At 35.1% G+C, this 19,971-nt stretch overlaps 1 protein-coding gene across 1 annotated transcript; it reads right to left on the reverse strand.

The window, feature by feature from the left end:
- Window positions 1-216: 216 nt before the first annotated feature.
- LOC110671616 (disease resistance RPP13-like protein 4) lies at window positions 217-18,968 on the reverse strand. The gene is made up of 2 exons (XM_021834123.2): window positions 18,944-18,968; window positions 217-2,910 (listed from the first exon to the last, which is right to left on the reverse strand). The coding sequence occupies exon 2, from the start codon at window positions 2,892-2,894 to the stop codon at window positions 381-383; it is 2,514 nt and encodes an 837-aa protein (XP_021689815.2). The 5' UTR covers window positions 2,895-2,910; window positions 18,944-18,968; the 3' UTR covers window positions 217-380.
- Window positions 18,969-19,971: the final 1,003 nt, after the last annotated feature.

Here is a 19,971-nt window from a genome sequence, read left to right on the forward strand (position 1 = left end):
AGTCCTATATTTTCCTTTCCCTGCACTCTGCTATCGCTAGGTCAATCTACAAGAAAACTCTTAAAATGAGTGCTGACTAGCTTCCCTACGCTTTCATTCTACACATCCTTCGCATAGAGCCGCATTTATTGAGAGAACTTCACAAATTTGTGGTCGTAAATGTTGAGTTTGAGTTACTAAGATATTATGACTTACAACTTTTGACAAACACCAAACTGAACATAATTTTACATCACTGCCATGTATATATGTTATAATTGTAACAAGTAATATAAAGACATTCAGCAAAATTATCAACATTACAATCAACAAGTATAAATTTCATGCAATACCATCATATTACAATCACCTTCCATCCTTTGCCTTGAATGAATAATTCATCATTGTTGATTCCGCCTCCAGACCCCAGTAGGAAGAGGGAAATTGACTACTTGGTTACAGAAGCTAACCTCTGCATAGCATAATAAAGGCATCGCATCTCTCAACTTGCTCCAGTCCATCTTTAGGTGTGGCAACAACCTCAAACACAAACCCTCCAACTTCCAAGTCGTTTCACTTAAGCAAATGTCGACCAGGCGTCCTTCCTCTATGCAAAGATATTCTAAATTAGGAAGCATCTCAGGACTAACCCATCTTGGCAATTTTTCATGATTGTAAGCCCTAAGATACAGCTTCTTAAGGTGAGGCGGAGGTAAAAGTGGATCTAGCATCTTTTGCATTGTTGTACCTTCCATCCCTTCAGAGTCAAAATCAATGGCTAAAAGCTTGAGTTTCTTGAGTTTTGACAGGACACCACATTCCTTCTCTGTTATTTCACTGTTATTGCTCAAACTCATTCGCAATACTCTTAACTCGGTTAGGCCTTCAAGCTCAAGAAGTTGACAACTTCTTCTGTTTGCCTGACGAATCAGTTTCAGTCCAGATATTTGTTGAAGCTGGGACAGCCTGCCTAGTCCACGAGGCAGGTATGGAAGCAATTGGCAAGAGCTTAAGTCCAAGACTACCAGACTCTTCAAAAAAGTGACTGAAGGGCTTATTTTGGATAGCTTATGGCATCCAATTAAAACTAAGAGCTGGAGGTTCTGGAGTTTGCAAATGGAATCCGGCAATTCTTCAAGGCCCTCGGCTCTACTTAGATTTAGATATGCAAGGCGTTTGAGAGAACTAATCCAACTCAAGAGTCTATTTAAAGTGATTTTGTCGAACTTATTGTCTGACAAGTCAAGTGCCCTGAGTGAGTGGAGTGAAACCAAATTCATGGGAGGTTGGCTGCCAGTCACCTGCAGCAATGCTCTGAGCTTTGTATTTCTGTTTAATGATTGCGCATCCATTTCGCTCGTGAATCCTAACCATGGAGAATATTCATTTAATTTTTGTATGCCCTTGCTATCAAAGGTGGAAAGTTTCTCCTCTTGTGCCATCATAAGGGTCAAGTCTCGCACCAGATCATGCATTTTGCATTTGTTGACTCTTCCATCAAAGCCTCGCCTCTCCACAGCTTCAACTAGACATCTGCTGACCAGTTGCGATAAATGCTCAAAGGCCAACTCCGTTGGATTTTTTGATTTGATGCCTTGGATAAGACCATCTCCAACCCACCAATGGACTAGCTTCTGAGCTGGTATCTCAAAGTCTTCAGGAAAAATGGAGAAACATAGTAGACATTGCCTTAAATGTGGTGGGAGTGCCTTATAACTCAGTTGCAAAGAAGTCATAACGACACAGTTTTCTTCCGTGATGCTCGGGACTGAAAATTTTTTGCAAATTTTCTTCCACTCATCAAGAGAATCTGTCGATCCAAGTGAGGCTCCTATAGTCTTGATTGCCAGAGGATGTCCCTCACATTTATCCACGATTTCCTTACCCAATTTTTCAAAATTTTCAATAGGAACACTGTCCTCTTTTTTCCTGGAAAATGCATGCTTGGAGAACAATAACCAGCTTTCACTTTTATTAAGAACATTGGGTTGATGAATTTTGTCAACTTCAATAGCAGATGCGACATCTTTGTCTCTGGTCGTGATAATAATGCAACTCCCCTTACAAGCATAATCCGGCAATACAGAGAAAAAATTCATCCACCATTTGAGACCTGTCTCCCACATATCATCCAAAATAATCAGACAGGTCTTGGCTCTTAACAGTGAAATAATAATTTGTAGCATCTGACGAGGTTTTTCTAATGATTGCTTTGCAATTTGTTCTCCTGATTGTTGCAGGATGCTCCTCAAGATCTCCTCCACTATAAATCTCTGAGAAATTGACACCCAAATCCTCTTCTGGAAATGCTGACAAACATCATTATCATTAAAAATTTCCTTGGCAATAGTGGTTTTCCCCAAGCCTCCCATCCCCACAATGCCAATCTTTTGAAGCTTGTAATCGGGGCAAAAAATCCAATCTTTTATCTTCTTAACATCCATTTGAAGTCCAACTATATCATCTGACTGGGATGATGAGGTTTCAATATGCTGGTCCGTGTGAACTTCTTCATGGGTGCTTCCACCATGTACTTTCAAATGCTTGACCAGAGTTTCATCTATCTCCTTCATTCTTATAATAATATCCCGTATTTTCTTTCCAGTTTGAAGGCGGAAAAAGAATTTCTGAGGAAATGATTTGAAGAAGGGTTGTCCATTTTTCTGATATTCTTGTCTGAGTCGGTAGTCCGTCAATATATCATCTGCTTCATACATCAGAACTCTGAATTTAGTCAAGGTTTCCCGGACAATTTCCAGACTGCGGCCTTCAGTATCCCCAAGTAAGGCCTCTATACCATGAAGAATCGCCATCATCACCTGAAACTCTTCTTCAAACTCACATCCATTTTGAGCATTAAGAGCTGTGGAAAGTTGGTCTATCAGTGCTGGAATCATAGCATCTACAAGTGCCATAATCTTCTGTATAAACCTGAAAGAAATAAAGAAAGTCACATCTAAAGGATTTTTATTCTTAAACACTGTTCATAAATCATATTCCTGCATTGAATCTTGTTTGTAATGTTGGTCAAAACTTCCCAATAATTGATATGCATATCATCTTTCTGGGAAGCCACAAATGGATCCTTCTTCAATTCATATTCCAACATTGGAGAACATACAGGAACTTGAAGGGAAGTATAGATTCCTGTATGGTTTATTATTTTGGGATACATAACACAGACTTTTTCTGCATTGACTTCTTGTAATAAACAAAATTAGAAACATTATTTATTGATAGGTAAGAAAATTATTTTTCTTCTACGAATTACCATCAGTAAAAGAAATCAAAATTAATACATTTAAATTCAGTTATACATAATGTAAAAAAATGCTAGGTTTCAGACACTAACAAGCAGTTTTTTCTTTTATAAGTAAGATATTTTATTGATAAAAGTCAAGAAAAACTTAGCATAAATAACTCCACTGGATCTCAGCTGATGGACCTCTACTGAAGAGCTAACCTAAAGTGATTTAGGTTAAGTGAAAAAACTTGGCAAGATTACAGAAAAATTCGAAAAGAAAACCAATTAAAACCAGGAAAAGGAAAACCAATAAAACAAGGAAAGCTACAAAGAACAACAGCCTAAAAAAAAAGATAAACCTTGAAAGCTGCCGGCAATATTGTAATTAAAACCTAGCATATCAAAACTCAGTGAGCAAAGACAGCTATTAAAATTTATTAATTCCAAAAAAACATAGACAACCCATCCAGAGAACCAGTCAACATGGGAACAATGCAACGGCAGAATTCGATCAATTCCAAATTCGGAAAGCAAACCACCCATAGTTGGAGCCTAAGACCCATCCATCACAATCGAAAACAGAGTAGTTCAGAATCCACCTACGACGGCAAAGCATAACACAGACCAATATTATAAACCAAGCAACAAATGCAGTGCCTCTATTTACACCTTGCTTAGCAAGACCATCAGCTACCTGATTTTGCTCCCTAGGCACATGGTAGGAAAGAAAAAAGGCGTATCTGATTTGTTATCAGTTACATATAAGAAAGAAGAAAGGCGAGAAATTCAGAGGAAAGGGAGGCAATTCAGGAAGAAAGAGATAGAATTTAGGGAGTGAAAGAAGCAATTTTTATTTCTAGAAAATTCTGGAACAAATCATTGCAAAAAATCTCTGGTAACAGACTAACAGTTACTATAACTACCTCCAGCTAGCTATAACTGATTCTAACTACTTGCTATACTACTTTCTACTTTCAACTACCTCTAACTATCCAAAAGTGCATTTCACTCTCAGTTCATTCAACTTATTCTTTAGCTTCTTACTTCTTGAATCCTTTCCTGTACTGCATAATAATACCTCCCAAGTAGCACCATTTTGTCCCCAAGATGGTGCAAAATCTATAAATTGAGCAAGTACAAAGGTCTAATCCTCCCATGTGGCATCCTCAATAGGCAGGTTGATCCATTCAATGAGACCTTGCAACACTTGTTGATTCCCTCTAAAAGCTACTCTTGCACTCATAAACTTTTCTGGTGCTACCATAAAAGTATCCTCTTGCATCAGAGGCAATTGAGACAAGGGATTTCTCCTAGTTATTATTTTTTTTAAGCATAGAAACAGGGAAAATATGATTGGATGGAAGAAGAAATAGGTAATTGCAACTTGTATGCTATAGCTCCAATGTTAGCAATGAACTGAAAAAGTCCATAAAATTTTGCTGATTGGCTTCCACTTCACACGAAGTTTAGACCTGCCCTTATTTGATTGCTACCTGAAGATGTTCCTTGAACAAGTGATTGAGATGTTGCCTTTGCTGAAGAAAATCTCCGACAGTTGCAACTATTAGCATTTCACCTAAAACTATAGGAAGAATGACAGAGCCTTGAAAGGAGACATTTTTATAGTAGTATGATAAGAAGCATTATACCACCATTTAGTTAGAGTAATCCACTTTGACCAAGAAGAAGGCTGCAAGTGAACCATAAATATCGAAGATAGCCCTCTAAGCATTGGTTAAGCCTTTCAATTTGTTGATATATTTGTGGGTGATAGGTTGAAATGAAAGCCAGGATAATTTGTAAACAATCGAACAGATTCTGCCAAAAAAGGCTAGTAAATCTTGTTGAGTGTATGTCAGATGTCAAAAAGAAATTATGGTTTACATTTTGAGAATATGTCCTGCATTGTATTTGATAAGTCTGGTTGTGAGTTATTTGCTGTCAAAATGAAGAGCAAAAGCTTTCCTATTGAGTGCAAGCAAACTGAAATTCATGTCTTTCCTAGTTATGTTGAAGATTCTTCATTGTGGCATATGGGTCATTTTAATTACTCTTCACTCAAATATATGCAAAGCAAGGAGTTGGTTAAAAATATGCCTATGGTATGTGATACTAAGGGTGTGGGAAGTATGTCAATTGGGGAAGCAAAAAAAATTTCCATTTCTAATGAATATGGCTTGGAGAGCATCTCAGAAGCTGCAACTCATCTACACCAATATGCATTCACCAATGAATACTCCATCCTTAAGTGGGAGCAAATATTTCATTCTCTTCATTGATGATTTTTCTAGAATGTATTGGGTTTATTTTTTAAAACAGAAGTCAAAAGTTTTTGGTGCATTTCAGAAATTCAAAGCTATGGTGGAGACTTAATAGGATTGTAAAAAAAGACTTTAAGGTCTAATAATGAAACTGAATGATACTTCTAAGAGGTTTGACAAGTACTGTGAAGAAGTTGCGATTCAACATAAGCTCACTGTTAGTTATATTCCTCAACAAAACGGGGTGAGTGAGAGAAAGAATAAAATAGTTATAGAAATGGCAAGGTGTCTTTATTTTTTTAGAAAGATATATTGAAGAAGTTTTAGGCTGAAGAAGTTAACATTGTTGTATATTTGCTAAATTTATTACCCATAAGAGCCTTAAAAGGTAAAACTCCATTCGAAGCAAGGTTTGGGAATAAACCTTCAATTGGTCATCTAAAAGTGTTGATGCATTTGTTATACACTTGCTCTTGATGTTAAGAGGAGTAAGGATGATCACAAGGTTGAAATTAGAGTGTTTCTTGGATATGGCAGCAATGTGAAGGGTTATGAAGAGACTGCAAAGTCTTCAAATTGGAGAGCTTTAGTGAAGGAGGAGCTAAAAATGATTCATAAAAATGAAACTTAGCAGCTGGTTGACAAGCCTACCAACAAGAAAGTAATTAGAGTGAAGTGGGTTTATAAAACAAGTTGAATTCAGATGGTTCAATCAATAAATTCAAAGTAGGACTGGTTATCAAGGGTTACTCACAACAATATGGAGTGGATTTCACAGACACCTTTGCACCATTAGCAAGATATGACACTATAAGGCTTCTTATTGCTTTCGCAACTTAGAAAAATTATTAGTAATATGTTCTAGAGCATGACATGTAATTGTATCTTGTAAATATTTATTCCCTTTTATGGCAATATAATTTTCATTTAATTTAAATTGTTTAACTTTATATGAAAAGATCCTTTAGTAGCTTGTTAGATATTTCATTTTTAAGGTGTTAATAATATGAGTGATGGAATAATCTGGCTTAAGCACCATGAATATTGGTTCACAGTTAATGATACTTCATTGAGTATGATTTATCCGGCTAAATTGTCACCTCTGTTTGTTTTCACGGATTAGTATGAGATACAAATGAAAGTGGAACGACGAGTCTTATGCCATTTGACATTATGATGTTGGGACAAACACAATCGACACTTGTAAGATAAGTAGGTTCAACCAGTGGTGTATAGATGACATATACATGGAGTTTACACTTATCAATATGTTGTCATCTAGATTATAATAGTGCATACAGTCCCTTAGCATGAGATGACATGGTTATCTCATATATAGGTGGTTTAAGTTTGATACCACTTACATACTTGTATTATGTATGGGTGTACTAGCATGTATTGGCTCTGACTAGTTGTAAATGGATATAGGTATTCAATCAATGTGGGATCCATTATCCTAAGTAAATAGGGATAAATTCCTATGCTATCTATATCATTCTTAATGAATAAAGTTCCTAGCCAGGACAAGTAGACTTAATTATAAAAGAGTTTCTAATGAAAAAGTCTCATTAATCAAGAATTTGAAACAAGATGAGGACATATGATTTAAAGCAATTAGAGTCTGACATGAACTGTGACCGTAGCTTGAGTCAAGACTTTGTAATGGAGATATCTTAGTGCATGGTATGTATGAACAAGGTTCTAAGAAAGGGATGTTTTAATTCATCACTAGTTGAGTAGTCATAACACTACTAGGTGTCAACTATGGTTTATAAGAACCAAGGGTGGAAAGGGAATTTTAGCCTAGGTATGGAAGGAGTTTCATTAATATTAAAGAGTTAATAACATTCTCATTGCCAATTAGTTATGAACCCATGAAGTCACACACAATAAGAACAAAATTATCAAGGCTTGATTAATGTAATTGGTTAATTGAATGGTTTGATTAATTAATTAAATTAATAAATTTAGTTTTACAACAAGATTATAAAAGTCCTTAGCCTGACTTGAAACTAGATTCAAAGAATTAGGTTCAAAGGAAGAAAAATAATGCTGGCCGAAAGTTGCATGAGATGCAACGTGGGGCATGTTCCATCCCAATACAAAGGTTGTGTTGGATGTGTAGCAGCAACATGGGGTATGCCAAACCCAAGGCAAAAGTTGCATAGGGCATATCATTGAGAGAAAGAAGATGTTTCATGGGTTTTAATGTCTCTTAACATGAGATGACTTGAGATAATGTTAGTGGGAGACAAGAATATAATTGTGGGACAAGAGTGTCATTCCTGTCTCCTAAAAAGAATAGATTCCTTCTACCCTAACAAAGTTTAGGGATTTAGAATCCCTAAGATGGAGTGAATTCCTTAAAGTTTAGGGATATGGAAATCCCTATACTATATAAAGGGAAATCCACATGCAAGTTTGGTAGAAACTTATAGTATTCTTCTTTTTCTTCTTAAAACTTTCTCAACCTCCATTGAAGCACCTTAAGCTTTTGTTTCTTAAACTAATTCAAGAGACATTAGTAGTTATTACTTTTGAATTAACATATGAAGAAATTGTTTCTTTAAATTACCAAAGTAAAACAAATTTAACCTAAAACCCCATTGTACCATATGATTGACATGAAGAAAGGGTTCATCAAGGTTTGTGGTTTAAGTGTTCAAAGGACTTGATCATTGGTTCGTATGGACAGACAAGAGGATTAATGTAAGGAACCAGGCCTCCTTAAAAAAAGAGGTAGAATAGTGATTCTGCGCCCCTTTTGGTAAGATCCCTAATTTGTTTAGGGTCTTCTTTTATGTTTCCTAAATTAGCGAAATGAGCATTATGACTTGTGGTAGTTGCATGGGATGCAACTTTATTGTTTTGACTCAAATAGCATAAAATGGTTTATGTATGAGATGCATGCAACCTAGGCTAAAATCAAAATTTTTAAAATTCTCACTACACAAGTCCAACCTACCAAGTCCAACCTACAATTTGAATGATGGAATTTCTTATAATTTTAACTAAATAATCTAGCACAATATTGTTCCTAAAAGTAAAATGAGGTGGCTCTAATACCAAAAATTGGGAAATTTTTTAGCTTGATGTCAAATTAGCCTTTTTGAATGGTTATTTGCAAGAGCAAATATTTGTAATAACAACCACTTAGTTTTATAGTTTAAGGAAATGAAGACAAGTTTTATGTGCCCAAGAAGGCCTTGTATGGCCTAAAACAGGCTCCTAGAGCTTCGCACACCAGAATAGATATGTATTTATTGATCATGAGTTTCAAAAGAAGCATTAGTAAGTCTACATTATATTTGAAGAGTGTTAATGGTGATTTACTAATAGTTTCATTTTATATGGATGTTCCTCTAATTGCTGGTGGCAAAATCTCATTTGTGAAAGAACTTAGGAAAGAAATGTAGAATGAGTTTGAGATGACTGATCTTGGAAAGATGTTTGTGTTCCTTCGAATGGAAGTTCATCAATTTGAGGAAAGAACTTTTATAAATCAAGGGAAATATGCTAAGGAGATTTTGAGGAAATTTGACATCGAGAATTGTAACGAAGTTGATATTCCTTTAGCTCAGAATGAAAAACTGAGCAACAAAGATGGGTCTGATAAGGTGGATGCTGGAATTTATAGAAGTTTAATTGGATGTTTGCTATATCTATAAACTATAAGACCTGACATTATATTTGTTACAAGCCTATTGTCTAGGTTCATGCAAGCTTTTAAATGAAATTCATTTTAAAGTAACAAAAACGGTGTTAAGGTATGTGAGAGGAACAACTGATCTTGGAGTTTAGTTTAAAAGAAATTCTAAAGTGAAGTTTATGGGCTGTGCCAATAGTGATTGGGGCCTTCAATAGATGACATAAAAGCCACATCTGAGTATGCATTCACCATTGTTTCAACTGTTATTAATTGGAGTTCAAAAAAGTAAATGTTATGGCTCAATCAACAGTTGAAGCTAAGTATATATCAGCTGCAATTGCTATTAATTAGGCGATATGGTTGACATAAATTCTCAATGATTTACATCAGATGCAAGAAGAAGCTACAACCATTTATTGTGACAATCAATCTATTATGGCTATTGCAAATCCTATTTTCCATGGAAGAATTAAACATATAAAGATTAAGTATCATTTCATAAGAGAAGCTGAGAAAGAAGAAGAAATGAAGTTGGTTCATTGTTGTTCGAAGTCCAACGAGCTGATATTTTGACCAAGCCCTTGTCCAAGCAAGGTTTGAAACATTGAGGAAGACTCTTCTTGTTTCTAGTAAAAGCACTAAGGGTGAGTATTAATGGAAGTGACACTTTTGCTATTACTTAGTCCTTAAGTTTTTTACTAATGATTATTTTGTAATGTACTAAAGTATGGGTTGGTATAGCTGATTTCAGTTCAAGGGGCTTTTCTTGTAAAACTTAATTTCATGTACTAATGTTTATATATTTTGTATTATTGAAAAATTACAGTAGAAAAATAGAGTTCTCCCGCAATTTCTCCCCATTTTATTTATTCTTTATGCTTACACAGTCTCAATGGTAAATGGTTGGGAAAAGTTTGGAAGGGCTAAGATAGGTGCCTTAGACATAATCACTCTAACAAGTATTAAATGCCTACTGTGTGACCTCATTCCATTGAAAAATGTCCTTCTTCAGTAACTTAGTCAAAGGCTTAGATATCACCCCTATAGCATTGAATGAATTTTCTATAACTTGTTAGTCTAAGGAAACTTCATAGTCCCTTGATTGAAACAAGTGTAGTCCATTCCACCATTGCTTGAACTTTCTTTAGATATATTGCTACACCACCTTAATAAAAACTGAAATGTCATAAATATAATCTTTGATTAGCCAAATGAACACTTGGATTTCTTAACAAACAATTGTCATTCTTGTAGAACCTAAAAAGTACTCTTCAAGTACTATAAATGACTGTGAAAGTGAGGATTGTATACAAAATTATCATGAAAAAGGTTAGAAAAAATCTTCTAAAAAATGGTTGGAAATTGTGGTTCATTAAAGCATAAAATGTAGCAGTGCATCAAAGATGCCAAATGGCATCATTATGGACTCATAATGGCCATGTTTCATTTTGAATGTTGCCTTTGGAATATATGGTTATAATATGATGACAACATGCTTTCTTACATATTTAAGAGAAAACTTGAACCCCTTGTAACTCATCCAATAAGTCATCAATAATGAGAATTGGAAACTTCTTCTTTATAGTATGGTCATTGAGCTTTTTGTGGTCAATATAGAATCTCCAAGAACCATTCTTTTTGTTAACCAAAAAGATTGGAGAAGAGTAAGCAATCTTGCTAGGCTGAACTACAAAAGATGCTAACATCTTAGAAGCTAACTTCTCAATCTCCGCTTTTTGAAAGAGAGGATACTTGTATGGTATGATATTAATTGGCTAAGATGGAAGTAGTAGGTTAACAAAGCAGTTATAGCTTATGAATTGAGGTAATAAGGCAGGTTCTCGAAAAAATCTATTGATATTTCTCAAGTAAAATGCTACAGGTCAAAAGCATCAGGATTATGAATTAAAGGAGAGCCAAATCTTCTTGCTACAAGGATGAAATGCAAATATAGAAGATTGAAGATGGGGAAGCACCGTCAAATTTATTCATCGATTCCTAGAAATACTCACATGACAAAGCAATTTATTGAAAAGAACATACTTCCATTTCTTGCAAAATAACTAGTTGGCCTAACTATTTAAAAGATATCTTTGAAGATTGAAAGTAATAAAGAATTGGATTAAAGTATCTTAACCAATCGACTCATAGAATCATATCAAAACTATATAATTTCAAGACCCTTAGGTCAAAATGGAATTCGTGAGAGTGAATTTTCCATCCAAAACCTAGTGCATATAGCCACATGATATTTTTCTTTCATCAGTTTCATTAATGGTAGAAGAAGGCATTTGCATTAATGCTATTTTCAATCTTTAGCTACTTTTTCTATCCAAGAAACTATTAGTGCTTCCACTATCCATTAATATTACAAGCTGCCTACTTTTATGTACTTCCATTATTTTTATAATATCAGAACCTTGGTTCCCACCAAAGCATGCATTGGTGAAGTGACCTCTAGTGTCTCTCTATTTCCTCTACTTTCTCTAATAAATCATGCCAAACCTCTTTAAATCCCTCTTCCTCTTGCTTACTTCCTTACATAGCCATCATGGTGTTTTGCTTGCATTGATGGCTAGGAAAATACTTTTCCACACATTATAATAGGGGTAAGACATAGGCCTATGTTGTTCATTAGCTTGGTTTGTAGGTTTATTAAAAGAAAATTTTGGATGTTGATTAATTTACTGATGTTCAACTGAGAGATAGGTAGGAGTTAGGAATTATATTTGGTGATTTCTAAGGGAAATTACTATCTAAATTTCCTAGTTTAGGTGGATAAGGGTAGCTATGAAACAATGAAGATGTTTTAGAAGGATGAAATTTAGTGAAAGTTCTAGAAAAAGGTATATATGTTGAGGAATAAGGCCTTGTAGCAGCAAACTTAGTTCTTTTAGTATTGTCTACCAGTTGGTCTCGTGATCTTGTTGTTTCAAAGGCTTGAAAAAAGGTTGTTAACCTAAGCATTCTCACCATAGGTCATATATCATTCTTCAATCCTCTAATAAGACTAGTGAGAAAATAAGCTTCAGCTAATTCAGTCATTACTCTCTCCAGTGTTACAATCCACCCCCCTTATGGGACTCAGCGTCCTCGCTGAGGTTTGCCCCACCATCGCTCAAGGTTGCACGCGGAGCGGCTCTGATACCACAAATGTAATGGCCCGGCCCACTAGTGATATTATCCGCTCTGGGCCGAAACCCTCACGTTTTAAAACGCGTCACTAGGAGTTACGAACCATCAACTTATAAACCCAGTATCTCTCCCGTGTTTTGCCGATGTGGGATTTGCCTAGAGTGTTACATATTCCCTCTCAATCCTTGCTTCAAGTCCTGAATCCCTCCATTAAGATTTGTGGTAGTTTTCCTAGAGTCTTCTTTGAGAATTCTTAATTACTCTTCAAGCTTTGCTCACTTAACAGCTTTAAAACTAATGACCATAGTTCTGACCATCATTTCAACTCTAATCAATCAAAAATCATAGTGTTTCCATTAAAAACCTTTCTCTAATACAAAATGTTAGGGTTTTATACCCTAATATGGTAATTACGAAAAAGAAAGAAGAATAAAAAGGAGAAATTAGGAGGAAATGAGGGAATTCAGGAAGAAAGAGAGAGAATTTAGGAAGAGAAAGGAGTAATCTTTATTTTTGGAAAATTCTAGAATGAATCTTTATAGAAAATCTCCTTACTTATAGTATTTAGATTTGGAAATTGACAATAACTTAGTACAATTACTACAACTACCTTCAGCTAGCTATAGCTACTTCTAACTACTTCCAGCTGATTATTTCTAGCTGTTACAACTACTCACAACTACTTATATCTATCCTTAAGTGAATTTCACTATCGGATCCTATCTACTCAATTTACTTGTGAGCTTTTTCTTCCTTCTCCTTGAATCTTTTCATGTAATACATAGCAAAGAATTATTGAAAGCCATGTGTAAGACATGACAATTTGCTTGTAAGCATATAAATTTTTAAAGTAATCCCATTGCTATGGAAAACAAATCATTAATAAAAATTTTTATGTAGATCTAGTCTGTCATGTGACTATAAACTAATTGAGTAATATCATGTCATATCATTTATAATTTAAGGATAAATATAGATAATTGATAAGTTCATCTGTAACCTAACATGGCATCATATCATTACATTTTATAAATAACATGGTAGACTAAACCTTCTTAAAAGTTTTTTAATTATTAATGCTTGTAAAAAAATTCAATCTATTAAAGCTTAGCTCAAATTAGACTATGATATAAGGAGAAAATATATGCCTAATCAAATCAAGCCACATGTTCAAGGAAATAACCAAGACAACCACACCATAATGAGGAGGTCGTGGATGACCATAGAGGTTCGACGAGGCCTCTATACGGGGTAAGTCCATGCCCAAAATTCTCATGACCTAATCTCTATGACTATTGTCCTTTAAAACTAGCTCTACCAATTACCATGGGTAACCTAAGCTCTCTATGAGTACTTTACGACCTTAGCTCCAATGCCTTATAACCCAAGTCACCTTTTTGCCGACTAGGGGCTTTAAATAGCTAATTGGGCCCATTTAATATCCTAAAGCTCAAGGAACTTCAACTTAGGAAAAGCCTTGGCACAACTACTATAGGGTGACCTAGATCAAAAAGTAACTATCACTAACACACCAAGGTAAAATAGTGGTAGCTATAACTTATTGGTATGACAAACAAAACCCTTATTTAAAGTTTATTCTTTCATAAGGAACTTTGGGAGAGTAAATTTAAGCTTGGGGCCTTCAGTTCTCTCACCTCTAAGCTCTAAGAAAAGAGGTAACTTTCTTTTCTTCTTGATCTAATAGGTAGATCCAAGCATGTTGATGAGAAATTAGGTTTTTATAACTTCAATTTCACGTGAAGTTCATGTTCAAGAGAAAATAAGAAAGTTATACATATTAGGGTTAGGGTTTTGTGATTTTATGTTGAAATTACATGTTTTGTTTTTAGATTAGTTATGTTTAAGTGCTATGGGCCTTAAATGGCCAGTTTTCTTTGATGGATTGAGAAAAATCCCTATTTATGTTATATTAGGTTTGGGGAAAAACTTATGATTTGAGTTTTTGGTTAATATATGTGAGATTTAAGCATGATTTGAAGTCTTTTTAGGCCTTAGAGATATGTATATGGGTTTGGTTTATGTTTTAGAACTTTGGAATGAGTTTATGGCTTTTAGAGAGTTTGAATCTGCTGTTTTCGACTTGGGAATTCTAGAAATTCCCATGTTTAGCTTCTAAAAACCATGGTTTTAATAGCCAAAGCATGCGATTTCTCAAGAAAATCTAGAAAATTTCTAGGTTCAACAGTCGTAGTCCAAGACTTCAGACTTGTAGTTAGCACTAGACTAAAAGGCCATCCGAAGCCTAAGACTTTGGTAGCCTATAATACTCCTATATTCGGTAGTGCGTTCTACTGTTCCGGTGACCAATGTCTGTCCAGACAACTAGAATGCCTGGAATTATACTTAAATATTAGTGAGGAGAGATGAAATAATGAAATACAATAGAGGAAAATACAAGAAAAACAAAAGAGAAATAAGAGCAATGAAATGTAACTAAATTAAACGAGCCAAAAACCGTAGCGATGGGTGACCACACTGGGAAGTTGCGGCAAGGACCGTTGACTAGCCCTTGACCGCGGGGAACCTTGGAAAATATTTTTAAGACTTAAATAAACATCTATTGAAGTATAAATGACATTAGAAATGTCAAAAAAAAATTAATTCATTAGTACAAAGAAAAATGAGAAATCAAGAAACCGACAAATATAGGTGTTACCGAAAAATTGGAAATACAACTCAAATAGGGGCATTTTGGTCAATTGACACTCCGAGTTGCCTTTTGACCTAAATGTCCACTAAAAATAAGTGACATCAAAGTTGGAAAACTTCATGAAAAATGAAATTATAAATGAAATATATAAATAAGGAAAATTAGGGGTAAGAATTTGAATAATTGAAAGTTGAATTAAATTGATATTACCGTCGATTTGTGAAAGGGTTTTCTATGTTAGCTTCTCCACTGACCAAGCTGCTTCGAAAAGATGTAAAATTTCAGTGGACAGATAAATGCCAGTAGAGTTTTGATGAGTTAAAGAGGTGTTTAACTGAAGCTCTAGTCCTTACATTTCTTACACCGAGTAAGGAATACACAGTTTATAGTGATGCTTCTCACAATAGGTTAGGTTGTGCACTGATGCAAGATCAGAATGTTATTGATTATGCATCACGCCAGCTGAAACTGCATGAAAGGAACTACCCAACACATGACTTGGAGCTAGCAGCTATTGTTTTTGCTCTGAAAATTTGGAGACATTACTTATATGGGGAGAAGTGCTACATCTACACAAATCATAAGAGCTTGAAGTACTTGGGCACCCAGAAGGAATTGAATTTGAGTCAAAGGAGATAGTTAGAACTGATTAAAGACTATGATTGCTTAATAGACTATCAGCCAGGGAAAGTAAATGTGGTGGCTGATGCTTTAAGTCGCAAGACTATGGCAAGTCTCAGAGTTTCTCCTTTGTCCATGGTACATGAGTTGAAAGCACAGCACGCCAGTTTGGGGATTGATGATGAGGGACAGACAGTAGTTGCATATCATGTACAACCAGTGTTGATTGTTCATATCAGAATGGCTACTCAGAATGATAAAAAATATTAGAAGCTACTGAAAGAAGTCCAGCGGGGTAAGAAACCTGAATTTTCTATGAGAGATGATGGTTTATTGCTACATCAGGGTAGAATGTGAGTTCCTTATGATGTGGAATTTAGATAGATCATTATGAAGGAAGCACATGAGTCTCCTTTTGCTATGCATCCTGGTGGAACTAAAATGTACAGAGGGCTGAAAGAGCATTACTGGTGGACGGGTATGAAAAGGGATGTAGCTAATTTTGTTTCCAAATGCCTAACTTGTCAACAAGTGAAGGCAGAACATCAAGTAACAGCTAGTTTATTACATCCATTGCCAGTACTAGAGTGGAAATGGGAATAGATAACTATGGATTTTATGATGAGACTTTCGAGGATGCAGAATAGTCATGATGCAGTATGGGTTATAGTTGACAGACTGACCAATTCTGCTCACTCTCTGCCAATCTGGATGGACTATAGCCTAGAAAGATTGGCTAGATTGTACATAGATAAGATTGTAAGACTGCATGGAGTGCCAGTATCGATTGTATCAGACAGAGATCCTAGGTTCACTTCTAGATTCTAGGGTAGTCTTCAGAGAGCCCTAGGAACTAGATTGAACTTCAGCACGGCATTCCACTCACAGACAGATGGTCAGTCTGAGAGGGTAATTCAGATCTTGGAGGATATGTTACAAGCTTGTGTGATTGAGTTTGAATTTAGTTGGGATACACACTTGCTTTTGATTGAGTTTGCTTATAATAATAGCTACCAATCAAGCATTGGGATGCCTCCATATGAAGCTTTGTATGGCAGAAAGTGCAGAACTCCCCTATGTTGGGATGAAGTAGGTGAAAAAAAGATGATTGGTCTAGAAATTGTTCAACAGATAGAGAAAAATATCAGATTGATCAGAGATCGACTCAAGGCTACATCAGACCGTCAGAAGTCCTATATTGATCTGAAGAGAAGAGATATTGAATATGCAGTGGGTGATAAGGTATTCCTCAAAGTTTCTCCTTGGAAGAGGATTATGAGATTTGGCAGAAAGGGGAAACTGAGTCCTTGTTTTATTGGACCATATGAGGTTCTGGAAAAAGTGGGTCCTTTGGCATATCAGTTGGCATTACCTCCAGAGTTAGAAAGGATACACAGTGTCTTTCATGTGTCCATGTTAAGGAGGTACAGATCTGACCTATCTCATGTTCTATCAGTTGAAGAGATTTAGGTAAATCCGGACCTTCATATGAAGAAGAACCTATAGAGATTCTAGCATATGAGGTGAAACAGCTAAGGAACAAACAGATATCCCTGGTTAAAGTGCTATGGAACCATCATTCAGGCCAGGAAGCTACTTGGAAACGTGAAGAGGACATGAGACGACAGCACCCACAGTTGTTCAGAAACTGATGCCAGGTAAAATTTCGAGATGAAATTTATTTTAAGGGGAGGAGAATTGTAACACTCTTATATTCGGTAGTGCGTTCTACTGTTTCGATAACCAGTGTCTGTCCGGACAACTAGAATGCCTGGAATTATACTTAAATATTGGTGAGGAGACATGAAATAATGAAATACAATAGAGGAAAATACAAGAAAAACAAAGGAAAAATAAAAGAAATAAAATGTAACTAAGTTAAATGAGCCAAAAACCGTAGCGATGGGTGACCACACCGGGAAGTTATGGCGAGGACCGTTGACTAGCCCTGGATCGTGGGGAACCCTAGAAAATATTTTTAAGACTTAAATAAACATCTATTGAAGTATAAATGACATTAGAAATGTCAAAGAAAAATTAATTAATTAGTACAAAGAAAAACGAGAAATCGAGAAACCGACAAAAATTTGTGTTACCAACAAATCGGGAATACAACTCGAATAGGGGCATTTTGATCAATTGACACCCTGAGTTGCCTTTTGACCTAAATTTCCACTAAAAATAAGTGACATTAAAGTTGGAAAACTTCTTGAAAAATGAAATTGTAAATGAAATATATAAATAAGGAAAATTAGGGGGTAAGAATTTGAATAATTGAAAGTTGAATTAAATTAATGTTATTCCTACATTAGTGGACCACTAAGCACTTTGTAAATCAATTAAAAATCTGTCATCTTCCACTAACTTCTGCAAAACCATCTTCTTCCTCAAACTCTCTCTTGGCCAAAACTAAGTTCTTCCCAAAACCTCCATGGCCGCCTCATAACCAAACCCCATGCATCCATGATCCAACCATGAATCCTCTAGTCTTCTTCACTAAAGTTGTTCTATACAACTTGGGCAACATTTTGGGAGCAAGAAAGGAAAGTTTTGGTGGAGTTTGAAGGAAGTACATAAGAGGTAAGTATTCATTTCCTGATCCTTTCTTTGTTAAAGTTTGTGTGGGTGTTATAGTGAGTTGATTTATGAAGAAACTTTGAGGTTTTAATGAGTTATTGGAAGGTACTATTTTTGGCAGCCATGGAATATCAAGGTTAATGAATTATTTCTTCATGTAAATGGTGTTTTGAGGTGTCGAATTAAGTGTTTAAATGTATAGGAATGATTTACCATGTATATAGTTTGAATTGTAAGTTTGAAAAGTTAAAATGAAAACTTGATGTATATGTGTTACTTGGGCAGCCTCATGATGAAGATTGGAAGTGGTTAAATTCATGAAAAGTTTGTTGAATTATGGTACTAAAAATGGCAGCATATGTGTATGAAATAGTGGTGAATATATATATATATAATTGATGATGGAAATTATATGTATTGGTTAAGAGTATTATGTGAAAAAATTATTTAGAATTGGATATTGTGAAATGGAAGTGTAAATAGTGCTTTGCCAATTGGTTATATTCTGCCCAAAGTTACTATCATGTAAACTAATGAATGGTTGTGGTATGATACAAATGCAAAATTTGGTTTGGGCATGAAGATATAGTTGGTTGAATGTGTGATTGGTTGATGCTTTAAAAATGTGTTAAGGGCAGTATGTGTTTTAGGCTATAAATGGAATTGTGTGACTCCAATTAGTATGAGGCCAATTGGAAGTGAAACTAGGCACAAAATGTGCCAACTTTCATAAAGAAAGCCTACCTAAATTCTGTCCAGAAAGTGACATGAGAATTAACCAAATCCGGATTAGTGACTTTGCAAACCTGAAAATTGACCATTTGAACAGCAGTCAGTTTTTTGGCCATAACTCACTCAAAACAAGTCCAAATGACCTGAAATTTATACCATGGAAAGATTAGACATAGGGCTACAACTCTTATGAAGACACCAAAACCCAGAAATGACCATAAATAAGTCAAAATGCTTGTAAAATTCGGGTATAAAAACTGCCAGAATCAGAAATGACCTAAAAATGACCTAAGTTTGCCATTTTAGTGCACTCTGTCCAGCAATAGTAAAATGACCATAACTTGGTCTAGTAAACTCCAAATGAACTAAAATTTATGGAAAAAGTTCAATAAGACATAGATCTACAAGTTTGTAATTCGGACCAGAACTCGAAAACCGAGGAAACTAGGTCATCCAGCTAGGTCAAAACAGCATACCAAAATCCAATAAATTACAATAAAATGCAATACACTTGAAAATAAAATTGGTAACATGTACTAACAATAGGACTATAAAATGTGACATATTGGTAACATTAAAGTTTATTCCCCTAGAGTGCATCAAAAGTCAACATTATAGGTTGACTAATGAAAGTAATAGTATTAAATAAATTTAATTATTGAACCTTATTATTAGAAACAAAGTAAATGAGTACTGAAACACTTTAAATTGTGTGTTTCAGTTAGCAAAGACTCAGGGAAGGAGAAAAAACCACTGAGTCAAGGCTAAGAGGCTATTCATCAAAGATTTGTACACAACAATTATTTCTTTTGAATTTTCAATTGAAATAAATTATGAGAATTTGTATGTTATTGCTTAAATTGTGGAAAAAATTATTCGAATGGAATTTGATGGATGCTTATTGCTTGAAAAATATTGTAAATGGTTTGAAACCACAGCTATCGTGTATATTTGATTGAATTCCTCGCTAGCTTGTCTAGTGGAAAGAATTGGCTTTGAATTCCCTCTCTAGCTGAAGTGTTGAGGTGTGTGCCAATTGAGGACAAATAGAATGAGTACTCATATAATTGCTAGCTAGCTATGTTATTCCTCATTAGCCATT

Source organism: Hevea brasiliensis, chromosome 1, assembly GCF_030052815.1.
Source record: "Hevea brasiliensis isolate MT/VB/25A 57/8 chromosome 1, ASM3005281v1, whole genome shotgun sequence".
Lineage (NCBI taxonomy): Eukaryota > Viridiplantae > Streptophyta > Magnoliopsida > Malpighiales > Euphorbiaceae > Hevea > Hevea brasiliensis.

Bases quoted from the DNA above. Each gene is read 5' to 3' on its own strand.
- LOC110671616 (XM_021834123.2), bottom strand. From the start codon at position 2,894: ATGGCACTTGTAGATGCTATGATTCCAGCACTGATAGACCAACTTTCC.